We start from the raw sequence: 13,080 nt of genomic DNA, 5'->3' as shown, positions 1-13,080 counted from the left end.
GTGCCGCCTCCCGGTACCGCCCCCCCCGTCCCGCAATGGCGGCCTCTCGCTGCGCGTGGCTCGTGTTCGGTTTCAGTACGGAGGAGGCTGCGGGGGAGCCGGGCCCAGGCCTCGGCCCGCGGCGGCTGGAGCCGGGCCCGGGGGGGATCCGCCGCGTGTGGCCCGCCTGGAGCTACGTGGTTGTGGAGACCGGTGAGCGCCCGCCCGGTTCCGCCGCGTCCTCCCCGCGCCCGTCCCCTCGGTCTGTCCTGATCCGGGGCTCCCGGGAGGGACCCTCCACCCTCCCATGGCGCCGGTTCCCCGGGATTTCCCGTCCCCCGTTGCCTCGGCAGTGGCAGTCACCCGATGCCGGATGCACGGGACGGATCCCCCGTCACCCTGCGGCGCCATTCACTCCGGGATGTCTCTGTCCCCACTCCCAGCCCCGGTACCCGTAGGATGCTGCTATAGCCCCCGAGCCGCGGGATGCCCTTCCGCCCTGTGGGATGTTCCCTTCTCCTCGGTAGTGCTGATACCCCGGGATGCTCCCCCCCCGCCCGCTCCGGTTCCCCGGGATTCTGCCTCCCGAGATTCTGCTCCCATTTCCCCCGGGATGACCCCGTTCCGCAGCCCCGGTTCCCCATGGCGGGGCTGACGTCCCGGTCCGGCAGGCGCGGGGCTGGAGGTGCGGAGCGCGGGGCGGCGGCGGCGGCTGCGGGGCTGGTGCGAGGCGCTGCCCTCCGAGACCCACCTGGTGCTGCGGGGCGCGGCGGCGGCGCGGGCCTGGCCGCGGGGTGCGGGGCTCCGGGCGCCCGCCTGGAGCCGGGCCCTGCCGCGGGGCCCCCCCTGGCACCCGCTGCCGCTGCTGCCCGGGGGCTTCGCGACGCCGCGACCGCCGTTCTACAGCGCACTGCCCGCGGGGCTGCGCGCCCGGCGGCTGGCGCTCGGCAACGAGCACGTCCTGGTGCTGGGCGCCAACGGGGAGCTCCACGCGTGGGGCGGCGGTAGGTGAGCGGCGGGAGGATGCGGGGCAGGCGGCTTCCACCCTGTGGGAACGGTGCGAGGGTAGGGGGTGTGGGGGATGTGGGGATGCAGGGAGGGATATGGAGGTGCAGAGGGAATATGAGAGTGCAGGGGGGATATGGGGATGTGGGGGGTGCAGGAGAAGGAAGGCAGCACAGGCAAAAGGTATGTGGCACATGGGCCTGGGATTAAGGCCATGGGGGCTGCAGGGAAGCTGGGGCAGGGATGCATGTGGGGATGGATGCTGAGTGCATCACCCCCCATGATGGGGAGGTGCAACAGGGATGATGGGGGGGTTATGGAAAGGACTGCGGGGGTGCAGGTGAGAGGATGTTGGTGTTGGGGTCACCTCAGGGTCTGAGCCGCCGGTAGCTGCAGGCACAAGACAAACGGGTTCAGGTTTCTGTAGTGTGGACTCGTCAAAGAGCTAAAATAATCCAATAAAGTGCTGACACGATCAGTAGAGTAACTGAGGAGCAAACACCACTTGTGGCTTCGTGATCCTCTTGCTGTCTCTGATGCTACACGTAATTACTGTGCTACGATTAATAACTCTAAAGTCATTTCAGTTACATACAGCTACTGTTGAGTTACAGCACTTCCCTCCCTCCTGCACTGAGGGTGACGGTGCAGGTCTGTCCTGCTTGGTGCTAGGGATGAGGTGTGTGTGGCTCAGGGATGAAGATGGCGGTGCAGCTGTGTCCCAGTACTGGGGCTCAAGCCTGTCCCTCCTTTTCTCCCCATCCATTTTGGCTCTCCCACACCAAGCCTTCAGGCCAGTAGCATGATGGAGGGACTGGTGTGTTGTCCCAGGTGCTGTTCATTGTTTGTCCCAGTTTTGCTGCCAGGCACATAACCCTCCTGCCTGGGCTTGCACCACTGTTCCTGTGCTGCCTGGCACTGTGCATGTAGGGTGACAGTGATTGTCCTCATGGGGTACGGTACCAAGTGTAACACAGCTGGAGGTTTGGGGACTGTCCCATCAACCCGTCACACAGTGATGGGCAGTTGGCAGCTCACTTGCAGCCCCCAGTTAATAGGGTTTTATTCTATAGTGCACTCCCTGAGCCTGTCTCTTTTCCAGTCTCAGGTTCTCTGGATGCTGGGGGGATGCTTCACCCTGTGCCCTTGAGCGGATGCCCAGCTGAGGTTGTTGATCCATCAGCTCAGCACAGACATCTTCCCAGGGGCAAGGGATGGCCAGGAACCACATCCATGCCCCACCTCATCCTTCACAGTGCAGGGTTCAGCTCCTAAAGGGGCTACAAGAAACCTGGAGAGGGGCTTTGGACAAGGGCCTGTAGGGACAGGCCAAGGGGAATGGCTTGAACCTGCCAGAGGGGAGACTGAGATGAGCTCTTAGGCAGAAGCTCTTCCCTGTGAGGGTGCTGAGGCGCTGGCCCAGGGTGCCCAGAGAAGCTGTGGCTGCCCCATCCCTGGCAGTGCTCAAGGCCAGGTTGGACACAGGGGCTTGGAGCAAGCTGCTCCAGTGGAAGGGGTCCCTGCCCGTGGCAGGGGTTGGAACTGGATGGGCTTTAAGGTCCCTTAAACCCAAACCAGGCTGGGATCCTGTGGTTCTATGATCCTTCTCTTTCTGCTCCACGAAAACCCCAACTGTTTGTTTCTGCAGTGGAGGTTGATGCTATTTGTCAACACTTCAGTACAGCGTCCCTCTGCTACAGCCCCACAGGAGGGGAGTAAACCCCTTGGGAAAAGCATCCAGCCTGTTCCACTTGCCAGCAGTTGCACTTGGGTGCAGTGAACAGTTTGGGGACTATTTCTGCACATATGGCCCCATGTCCACTGTTTTCCCAGCAGGGGAGGGCATGGCTCCAGCCCATCCTGCCCCTCTATCCAGGGATTCCTGCTGCTCCTGTTGCTCTGAGGCCGAGCTGTATTTGCCAGCACATGGTGCCAGTTCGTGCCTGTGCTGCTGTCCCGGCCTGGACAGTGGGTGACAGTAGCTGTTAGCTGCTAATAACCACAGGGTGGAATATGCTTTCTTTGCTACTTGTGGAATACAGGCAACCCACACATGCCCCCCAGCAGGCGGTCGCAGGCAGCAGAGCTGCCCATCACCCTCCCGTGGTGTTCCTGGTCAGCTCGGGAGGGTTTGCTCCCCATTCCCTGGTTTTTGGCCTGCAGCTCCTCACGGCAAACATAATGCTCAGTTTAAAGCAGCAGTTGTTGCATTTGTGGACACTGCGCTGTCTCCTTCCTGCTTTCCCTTCAGAGGAGAGGATTCCACACTTGCGAGTGGGTATTTTAGGATTGTTTTGAAAAGCTGAATACCATGGTTAAGCTTTTCTTATTTGGCAAGGCTGAGAATCCTCTCACGCGTCCCGATGCTGTGTAACAGCTTCTCTGAGTAACAGCTCCTCTGGGTAACAGCTCCTCTGGGTAACAGCTCCTCTAGGTAACAGCCCCTCAGTAACAGCCCCTCGGTATCAGCCCCTCGGTATCAGCCCCTCAGTTACAGCCCCTCAGTAACAGCCCCTCGGTAACAGCTGTCTGCTGGCCCTGCTCAAGCCTTCATAGTCCCTTCCACTTCTCAGGCAGGGAGCGCCTGGAGCCCCTTTCCCGCTGCTGCCAACCCTTCCCTGCCTGTCGGCTGTGGGTCTCAGACGTGCCAGGAGGTCCAGCCGGGTGCGTCTTTGCCGTGAAGCAAAGGGAGAAGCCTTTCCAGTGTCATGGCATTAGCAGGGTTTTGGCATCCTGTCCCGACACTGACACTCCCCAGGACCACATTCATCTGCTGCATGTGGCTGAGCTGTTTATTTTACTTTCACAACCGCATCCAACTCTTTCTGCTCTGGCAGCAGCTCTGACAATTGAAGCCCCTGGTGCATTCTGTCCCCCCTCACTCACCACCAGCCCAGTCTGTAGCTGGGCTGTCAGGACACTGATCCTTGTGCCTGGCAGCACCGGCCTGCCTGGTGCCAGGAGCTGCAGGTGCATTGTCCCACCCCAGTCCTGGCCTGTGGCTTGCATTACGGGGACACTGCGCTGCCGATCACCGGCTCAGCACAGCCCAGATGAGCTCAGTGAGCAACAGGCAATCAAGAGACCACCTCATGCACACATTTACCAGTTCAGAGCAGTGACATTGGCCACAGCAGTGGTACAACAGCGCAGACCTGTCTCAGGCATTGTGCGGCCTCGTGCTGCAAGCAGGGCCAGTGAGCCCCCACCAGCCCCACTGGGACACGGCCACGATGGGGCTCCAGGGGGCTGGGGTTGGCGGCAGCACAGGAGGGGCTTGGTCAGGACTGTGGGCTCACGGTGGGGCCGGGAACTGAGGGCTGGGGCAGCGGGGGGGGTCCTGTCTGTGTCCATGTGTTCCTGCAGGCACGGGCAGCTCGGGCACGGGACGCTGGAGTCGGAGGCGCAGCCGCGGCTGGTGGAGGCGCTGGCCGGGGTGCCCATGGTGGCTGTGGCGGCGGGCGGGTGGCATTCAGCCACTGTCAGTGGTGAGGGGCTGCGACCTGCAGGGCCCAGGGGTTCGGTGCTGGTGCCCCTGAGCAGCAGAGGGGGGCTCAGGGCTGGGCCTGACATGCTCCCCCCTCCCCACAGAGGCAGGAGACCTCTACATGTGGGGCTGGAACGCGTCGGGGCAGTTGGCTCTGCCCTGCAAGGCGCTGGCTGAGGAGCAGGCACAGGGCGAGAACGGGGGAGCAGGTGAGGGTGCTGCCGAGGGTGCTGCCGGGTGCGGTGCCGCTGCGGGAGCTGAAGGTCGGCTCTTGCAGGGGCTGCGGCGCTGAGCCCGTGCCGGGAGCAGCCGGCGGCCGAGGCCGCCATGTTCATCTCCATCCAGGCACTGCCGGCGCTGCTGGACCTGCCGCAGGAGCCCGAGGTCAGCGAGGTCAGCTGCGGGTCCCGGCACACGGCCGCTGTCACACGTGAGTGCCCGGGGCGGGGGGGGCTGCGGATCCCGGTGCTGTGGGCACCGGATGACGGACACTGTCCTGGCTGCAGGAGACGGCGAGCTCTACACCTGGGGCTGGGGTAAGTGATGCTTTTGGGACGGTAAAACCCCCGGAACCAGCTTTTGTTTTGTGCTTCCCTAGTATTGACTGCTCTTGGCTCTTAAATGGGCATAAGAAGGATGTGGAGCTGTTGAAGCGAATCCAGAGGAGGCCACGGAGCTGCTGCGAGGGCTGGAGCAGCTCTGCTCTGGAGCCAGGCTGAGAGAGCTGGGCTGGGTCAGCCTGGAGAAGAGAAGGCTCCTGAAGGGGAGACCTGAGAGCAGCTCCAGTGCCTGAAGGGGCTGCAGGAAACCTGGAGAGAGGCTTGGGACAAGGGCCTGTAGGGACAGGCCAAGGGGAATGGCTTGAACCTGCCAGAGGGGAGACTGAGCTGAGCTCTTAGGCAGAAGCTCTTCCCTGTGAGGGTGCTGAGGCGCTGGCACAGGGTGCCCAGAGAAGCTGTGGCTGCCCCATCCCTGGCAGTGTTCAAGGCCAGGTTGGACACAGGGGCTTGGAGCAAGCTGCTCCAGTGGAAGGGGTCCCTGCCCGTGGCAGGGGTTGGAGCTGGAGGAGCTTTAAGGTCCCTTCCAACCAGTCTGTGATTTCACTACCAGGAGGTTTCAGAGCAGAGCACTTGTGCTCCCGCCTGGAGCCACCTGTACCGGCTGCTCTCACATTCCCTCCCCCAAGCAGCTTCAGGGGCAGAGGCCCCAGGGCCACACGTGGCACCACTGTGCTGTCTGCAGGTAAATACGGGCAGCTGGGACATGGGGACGACACCAGCTCCGACCGGCCCCGGCGCGTCGAGCACCTGGTGGCCGAGGGGCTGCGGGCAGAGGCAGTGGTGTGTGGGCCCTGGACCACCTATGTCTGTGTGCGGGAGCCCCCGGGCCCCCAGCACCCCCCCAGCACCACGGCTGCCTGTGGTGAGGACCCCGCTGCTGCCAGAACCAGCCCTGGCCCCACTCTGCCATCAGCCCCCCAGGACCGGACCCACACAGGCTCAGTCCCCCAGGAGCTGAACTCGGAGCCTGAAGCGGGGCTGCAGCTGCACGAGGGCTGAAGCCAACCCCGGGCTGGGCTGGATGCGTTTATTACATCTGCCTTCAGAAAATGGCTGTGGTGGTGTTTGCGCTGTGTCTAAATGATGGCCCCAAATTAACCCTGAGCCCACCCCTCTCCAGGGCACCTCCGGTCCCCCCCCGACACACACACAGAGCAGCTATATACACACACATTTATTATTCCAATGAACAGTATATACAGTTACAGAGCAAGGGGACAGAACCTGGAGAATAAATAACAGTGAGTGGGGGACTGTAGTGACACAAGGTGCAAACTAGTCATGATCAGGGACAGACACATATGTACAGAGCTTCCTTAGCAAAGGTGCAGCAGCCGGGCCCCATGGCTGTGCTGGACCCAGGTCCATGCTGTCCCCAGCACAGGGAAGGCAGCGCGGGTCCGCGCAGAGCTCACCCTGGGGATTGGCCAAGCTGCCCCCTCCTGTGTGCAGGGACCAAAGCCCCGTCCCTGTCCCACTGCAGCTCCCCTCTGCTCCAGCAGCGCTCAGACACCAGCAGGGTACAGGTCACAGGGCTATAGGAGCTCCAGCGGAAGGCCAGGTCAGTAAAGGGCCCTACTGCTCCCCCTGGACCCCCAACACTGCTTCTCCTCCCAGAATCCCCTCGGGGAGAGATGAGACCCAGCCTGCACCAGGGGTGAGCCCAGCGCCTGGGGGTCAAGCAAAGCCCCCTGCCCCAAGCCTGCTGGGATGTCGAGGGAAGCTGTGCTGATGGACAACAGCCACAGCAATGCTAAAGGGGAAAACCCCATGAGGAACGGCACCAAGGGCCTGTCTGTCCCAGAGCATGCTCAGCAGCGCAGAGCCTGCGCACCTGCTCACCCCAGCCAGGCAGGGGCCAGCACCCCCCCACTGCTATCCCAACATGACCCCTTACTAAGCCTTTAATGATGAACATTTGCAAGAGTTTCCCCAAATAAAAGCAAGTTTTTAAAAGTGCCCCGTCAGGACCCCCCTGGCAGCCAGGACACAGCCCTGCAGCACAGGATGCTGTGGGCACGTGGAGCTGGGCTCTGCCCGAGCACAGACTCACTGCAACTGGGAGGAGTGGCAAGCGGGGCATCAGCAGAAGGCAGTGGTGGTGGTGGAGTTGAGGACGTGGGAGCCGCTTTCAGATCTGGAGGCCTTTGAAAGTTCGCGCTGTGGAAACAAGCAGGAGCCAGGTTGGATCCAGCAGCCAAGAACTCAGAGCTGTCAGAGCCCAGAAGCAGCACTTGTGCCTTCAGCAAAGCAGGGGAGCAGGAGGACAGGGACAGTCGCGCCCAGTGGCCAGAGCAAAGGCAGAGCTGGCAGGAACCTGCCTCCATCACAAACCAAACCAAACAAGCCCCATCCCTGCCCCAGGGCTGTGCATGAGCCTGGATCAGCCTGGCAGCAGAGTGAATATCTCAGCATAACCCACCTTAGCTGCTACCAGGCTCGTGGCCATTTGGTGTCAGAGCTAAAAAGCTTGGGCTCAGCCCATGCTGAAGGGGGGGTAAGGGACCTCCAGCCAGCCAGAGATAGCGAAGCCCCATCCAGCAGCAGGAAGCACCTTCCTCACAGCTGAGGCAGTTCTCAGCACACCGCAGGGACCAAGGGAAAGGCAAGAGAGATGCCAGGGTCCCTTTGCAGGGGACAGCGAGCAGAACCCCATGCAAGCGTGTGACAGATAAGTCCATGCAGGCAGCAGGAAAAAGCTTTCCTTGCCTGGGGGGGGCAGGAGGGCAGGAGAGCTCCCCTCCCCTCTCTCCTGCTGCCTGGGCTGGGACAGCGACAGAGCACCACTGCTGCAGCCCCTGGGGAGGATGGGGAGCACCAGCAGCCCCAGAGCACCCTGCACCAGGGGACCATGACCATGCGGACAGGGGAAGGACTTTGCTCGAGCAGCAATAGACAGCCCCAGGGGCAGGGCTGTTCCAGGGGGCCTGGGCTGCACCTCTCATGTGACTGTGGCTGCTCCCCAGGGGCTGCTCAGGGCCTTCCTGGGACAGGAGCAGTGCTTGGCCTTGGCCACCAAACCTCAATTTTGAGTTCTTGATGTAGAGCCAAAGAGCTGCTGCCCCGTGGGGTGCTCTGGGAGGGGGGAGCACCCCCCTGTGCTGCCCAGCGAAGGGAGTGGGGAGGAGAAGAGGTGAATTACCGCAAACTCAGAATAGGTGCTGGCAACAGAATTAATGCTCTGGTTACGCTGGGCGGGGGCTCTGGGGGTGCACCCACCGCTCAGGGTGGTTCCATCCAGCTGCGACACGTTCTCCTTGTTTCGCTCCCTGTGCCCGGGACGGGGCAGCCTCGCGGCAGCACGGCTGGGGGTCCGAGCAGAGCCGACCTGCGGGAGAACCCACATGAGAGGGGCCACAGGAGTGAGGGAGCACCAGGGCACTGGCAGCACCACAGCAGCTCAACACTCCAAGAGCCCTCAGGGCGCTGGGCTGAGCCCTGGGACATGCAGCAGCACTCGTGCGTGTTGAGGGCCCCCCAGGCCGCAGGCTCAGCACTGAGCAACAGCAGAAATCGGGGCTGGAGGAAGAGCTCCTGAGGGCTGTCGCCACCCTCCTCCTCCTCCCTCAGATCCCAGGAACACCCTGCCAGGATGGCAGCAGCCCGGCCCAGCAGCACACAAACACACAGGGGCTGCTGCAGGAGCTTGGCAGCGGAGCAGTGAAGCACAGTGAGACAGCAGAGCTCAGCCCTCTCCTCCCGGGACTCCCAGGCAGGTCCTTACCTTCCCTCCGGAAGGTGGGAGCTTAGACTTTGGCGAGTGGTAGATGGTTCTCCCGAAAGCTGAGCGCACGGTGCTGTTGGGTGTCGCGCTGGAGATGGAATTGCCATTGAGCTGCAGGGAAAGCAGAGCCCGTGTCACACAGGGAGGAAGCTGATGGCTGCACCACGCCGGGGAAGCCAAGGTGGAAGTGCCGGCTGTGCAGAGCCTCCAGAGCACAACAGGCCCCTTGGCCCCAGGGAGAACAGAGGTGCCCACGGCCCGGGCCCTCCCCCAGCTTCCCAAACACCACCACGTCTCTGTGCGGGACCAAGGGCAACCCGAGTCCAGGCAGGGCTGTGGTGACCCCACGAGGCCCAGCACAACCACACTGCTGCACACACAGCTTTACCTTCCGCATTTTGCCAGGGGTGTGGGGGCCCAGCACCCGCCGCTTGATGGGTGTCAGTGGGGTGCTGCCGTACATCATCTCTGCCTCGATCTGCCGGCTCTTCTTCAGTTGCTGTGTGAGACACCCAGCGCTGACAGCCCAGCCAAGCAGCAGCGCAGCTTCTGCCAGCCTGGACCAGGCAGCTGCTCTGGCACAGCTGGGACCAACAAAGGGGCTCAATACACACAGACACTGACAGCAATGGACACGAGTCCCACTGTCACAGAAAGGTGGCTGCACACAAAGCTGCTTCCAGGCAGAGAGTGAGAAGAGAGAGCAACGGCTGGGGCAGCTCCCACCCAGGTGGGGCAGGGCCACCAAAACACTCATTGAACCATTGGTGTGCAGTGCACCATCAATGAGCCAGTGGTGTGCAATGCACCATCAATGAGCCATTGGCATGCAGTGCAGCAGAAGCTCACATGCAGTTCTGCACTCACCCGCTCCTGTTTCTCCTTCTCTTTCTCCAGGTGGTACAGCTGCCACTGCTCCATCACATACTCCATGAACTGCTGCCCCTTCATCAGGAAGGGCCCCTCCTGCTCCTGCTCCCAGGCCTGGACCCTGCTCTGCAGCTCCTCCTGCAGCTGATGAGGACATAAGGGCAGTGTAGAGAGGCTGCCTCCAGAATGGGGAGATCTCTGTGCCCAGGGACACACTGCTGGCCCCGTGTGCTGCGCTTATTTCAGCGCTATGCAGGCCTATCTACAGCTTCTTCTCCAGGGCTGAGCCTACCTTGGAAAGTGTCTTCTGCAGCTTTGCTCTCTGCTTCTCTTCTTTCAGCAGGTTTCCCCCACGGTTGGCAAAGCGACCGGGATCAGTTGCTTTCCTCTGGTACAGAAGAGAGGTCAGGAGAGAGCCCAGCACACACCAGGTCTCACAGCTCAACACACCCCCTCAGGACACCAGCCCCAGAGGAACCATCCCTGCTGCAGAGTCCCCAGCACTAACCACAACGCTCCAGCAGTGCCCCATCCTCTCACCAACCCACCGGGGTTCTCAGTGCCTCCTTGGTTATTCTCAACAGCACTTTGCACATAGAAGCAGACATGTGCACTGGTGGTGACCTAGTCCCAAGCCTGGCAGAGCGCACTCCTGCCAGGACAATACCTCCAGCTCCAGGAACAGCTTCCAGTTCTCCTCCCATTTCTGGACAGCTCCAAACAGATCTTTGTGTGCTTCATAGTAGTTCTTCATCTTCTCCACCTCAGCATCGTGGAGCTCGAGCAGGGTCTCTGTATAGTCCTCTGGAGAGAATACAACAGCATGTTCAGGGGGCAGCCGGGATCCCAGCTGTGAGCAGAGTGCAGCCCTTGGGGCAGCGGACATTCCACAGGGGAATCAGCAAGCAGGGAGAGCCAGCACACACCATCATAATAAGCGCTGAAGCTTTCCCTCTGCTCCTGAGTGTAGAAGCACTTGTCCCAGTAGACAGCCAGCTCTGCCCGGATCGCCTGAACCACGGACTTCATGTTCTGCAGCTTCATCTCCTCCAGCTGGTCTGCTTCCAACTGCAGCTGCCAACAAGAGCAGAGCACAGGCTCAGACAAGGCAGCATAAGAAAAGGAACAGAACAGGATTTATCTTCTGCATAAACCACTTTCTAAGACAAGGCATTTGCCAATACCAAATCCCAGCTCCCCCACCCACAAGGGCAGGATTTGTCCTACTTGCCTTGCACCCAGCTGCTGGAAAAATCTCCTCCATTCAGGAATGTGAGATACGGAGCTGCTGCCCCCCACCCTCCCACTCTGAAGTACAGGATGGTCCTTACAGCTTTTATGGTTTTGGCCCTGGACCCAGCCACGTGCACTGCTGAGGCCACTCTCTCCTCCTCAGGGATCTGCAGCCTCTCCCAGAGCACAAGGATCCTGGAGCGCAGCTCTGCACACACAGCTTCATTCAGGGACCGCTGGGCTTCCAGCTGCAGGGGGACAGCTCGGGGTCAGTGGAGCCCCATGGACACGAGCAGATGCTGGCTCATTGCCCTCAGAAAGCTCCCCTGACAGTCAGGCTCACTGATCACTGAGTGATGCCCACTGACAGCCCCCACTGTGAGTGGCACTGCCTCAGCGAGCCAAGTACCTGCTGCAGCAGGTGCTGGAGGGCAGCGATGTTGTCCTCAGACAGACAGAAAGCATCCTCGTCTTCACACACCACCTCCCGCTCAAAGCTCGTGTCTGGAGTGTGGTCCAGCTCCTCCATGAGGAGGATGATTTGCCGCTTCCTGCTGACAAACTCCTCTCGCCGTTTCTCCTGGAGATGAGGAGCAGTGTCAGGAACCAGCGAGCCCCTCATGTGCCCCTTGGCAAGGCCCTCGCCCCATCCCCATTACCTTCTCAGTGGTCAGGGAGGCCAAGTGGCGCCTGTAGCGATCCAGGTCCTCCAGGCTGGGCACAGTGTTGCCGTCGATGCTGAATGGCACTGTGCAGAGGATGCTGCAGAGATCTTGATCCTGTTCTTGAAGGGTTTTGAGCTCCTGTTTCCTGTCTCTTTTCTGCTTTAACATCACTTCCACACGGGCACGCAGATTCTTCTCCATCTGCAGGATGGTACTTTCTTCCTCTGCCTGCAAGAGCCCAGACATCAGCTCTTACAGAGCTGACTCGCAGCTCTCCTTAAAGTTCTTAAGCAAAACTTAAACTCCTTAAGCAAAGACACAAGCTCTTGTGCTGAGTAAGGTACTCCCCCAGAAAGCACAAACACAGCAGCAACACACACAATGAGATGCTGCAAGGCCCCTGCCCTCCTCACATCCATCACCCTGCAAGGAGCCACAGAGCTTCCAGCCCTACCAAACATCAGGAGAAAGGGTTTTGAATGAGCTCCGGCCTCCCCAGGATGCCAGGCAGAGGCCAGGCAGCAATCGACTGTAGGATACTGGCAGAGGGAAGCAGCACCTCACCTCAACGGGGTCCAGCTGGAGCTCCTTGCAGAGCGTGTCAAGCTCATTCCGGCAGAGAGTGATGCTCTTCAAAAGACGCTCCTTCAGGCCCTCCTCCTCCGCCACCATCATGTCCAGAAGGTTCTGCAATACGGGCGCGGTTAGAGGAGGGCCACAGGGACGGAGAAGGGCACATGCAGGGAAATGGGGCTGTAAAGCGGGCCCACGGCTGGCGCCGAGCCGAGAGACGGCCCCAGGGGAGCCCCGGCAGCGCGCGGCGAGTGTAGAGCCGCGGCCATGTCCCCGTGTGCTCCCACCGGACCCGGCTGGCCCCGAGGGCGCGCTCCCGGCTGAGCTCCAGCCGAGCTGCCCCGGCCCCCACCTTGATGTGCATATTTACGGTGCAGACGCGCTCCAGGCGCTGCTCCTCGGAGATACCGATCTCCTCCCAGATGTCCCGCAGCTCCGCTATGGCTCGGTTCAGGTACGACACGGCTTCGGCCGCCACTACCTCACTGCGGGCACCGGTACAGCAACATGAGCGACCGCCGGGGCTGCGCGGCCATAGCCCCCCGGCACACCCTTCCCCCGGCCACCGCCCAGGGCCAGTCTCGGTCCCCCCACCGCGGCCAAGCCCCCGCGGTTCCAGTTCCCCCCACCCCCGCGTCCCCCCCGCAGCCCCGGTACCGGTCTCCCCCCGCCACCCCGCACCTCTTCCTCATGACTGCCGCTCCGCTCTGCGCCCACCGTTCGCTCCACCGATACAAACTCGACTCCCGGACGCGCTGATTGGCTGCCGCCAGCGACAGCATCACCGCGGGCCCCGCCCACAACCGCCGCATTGGCGGTCGGCCCCACCCCAAGCCGGCCACCAGCCAATGGCAGCCAAATCCCTTCGGCCCGTTTAAGCCAATCAGAAACGGGACCAGCGCCGTTAGGTCATAGATAACGGCGCTCCGTGTTTGACGGCAGCCACGTGACCGCACGCGGGACCGCCCCACCCAGGACGGCGCC

The 13,080-nt window shown here is 61.6% G+C and overlaps 2 protein-coding genes across 3 annotated transcripts; one reads left to right on the top strand and one right to left on the bottom strand.

Moving 5' to 3' along the window:
- Positions 1-26: 26 nt before the first annotated feature.
- On the top strand, positions 27-6,030 carry RCCD1 (RCC1 domain containing 1; the record flags this gene model as incomplete). The annotated part of the gene is made up of 7 exons (XM_080626780.1): positions 27-192; positions 651-987; positions 4,351-4,472; positions 4,576-4,680; positions 4,749-4,901; positions 4,978-5,007; positions 5,714-6,030. The coding sequence occupies exons 1-7, from the start codon at positions 36-38 to the stop codon at positions 6,028-6,030; spliced, it is 1,221 nt and encodes a 406-aa protein (XP_080482906.1). The 5' UTR covers positions 27-35.
- A 172-nt stretch (positions 6,031-6,202) lies between these two features.
- Positions 6,203-13,042, bottom strand: PRC1 (protein regulator of cytokinesis 1). 2 transcript variants are annotated; one of them, XM_080626573.1, is made up of 14 exons: positions 12,778-13,042; positions 12,449-12,581; positions 12,088-12,210; positions 11,518-11,751; positions 11,268-11,438; positions 10,957-11,106; positions 10,552-10,699; positions 10,293-10,429; positions 9,918-10,013; positions 9,623-9,769; positions 9,144-9,254; positions 8,756-8,866; positions 8,174-8,359; positions 6,203-7,191 (listed from the first exon to the last, which is right to left on the bottom strand). In XM_080626573.1, the coding sequence occupies exons 1-14, from the start codon at positions 12,906-12,908 to the stop codon at positions 7,114-7,116; spliced, it is 1,956 nt and encodes a 651-aa protein (XP_080482699.1). In that variant the 5' UTR covers positions 12,909-13,042; the 3' UTR covers positions 6,203-7,113. The 2 variants fall into 2 exon arrangements, with proteins under 2 accessions (XP_080482699.1, XP_080482700.1); XM_080626574.1 differs by having other exon boundaries at positions 8,251-8,359.
- Between the last annotated feature and the right edge of the window lie 38 nt (positions 13,043-13,080).

This window comes from Psittacula echo, assembly GCF_963264785.1.
Source record: "Psittacula echo genome assembly, chromosome: 10".
Classification (NCBI taxonomy): Eukaryota; Metazoa; Chordata; class Aves; order Psittaciformes; family Psittacidae; genus Psittacula; species Psittacula echo.
Note: the sequence above shows the minus strand (reverse complement) of the source record. Positions and strands in the feature narration are given on the sequence as shown.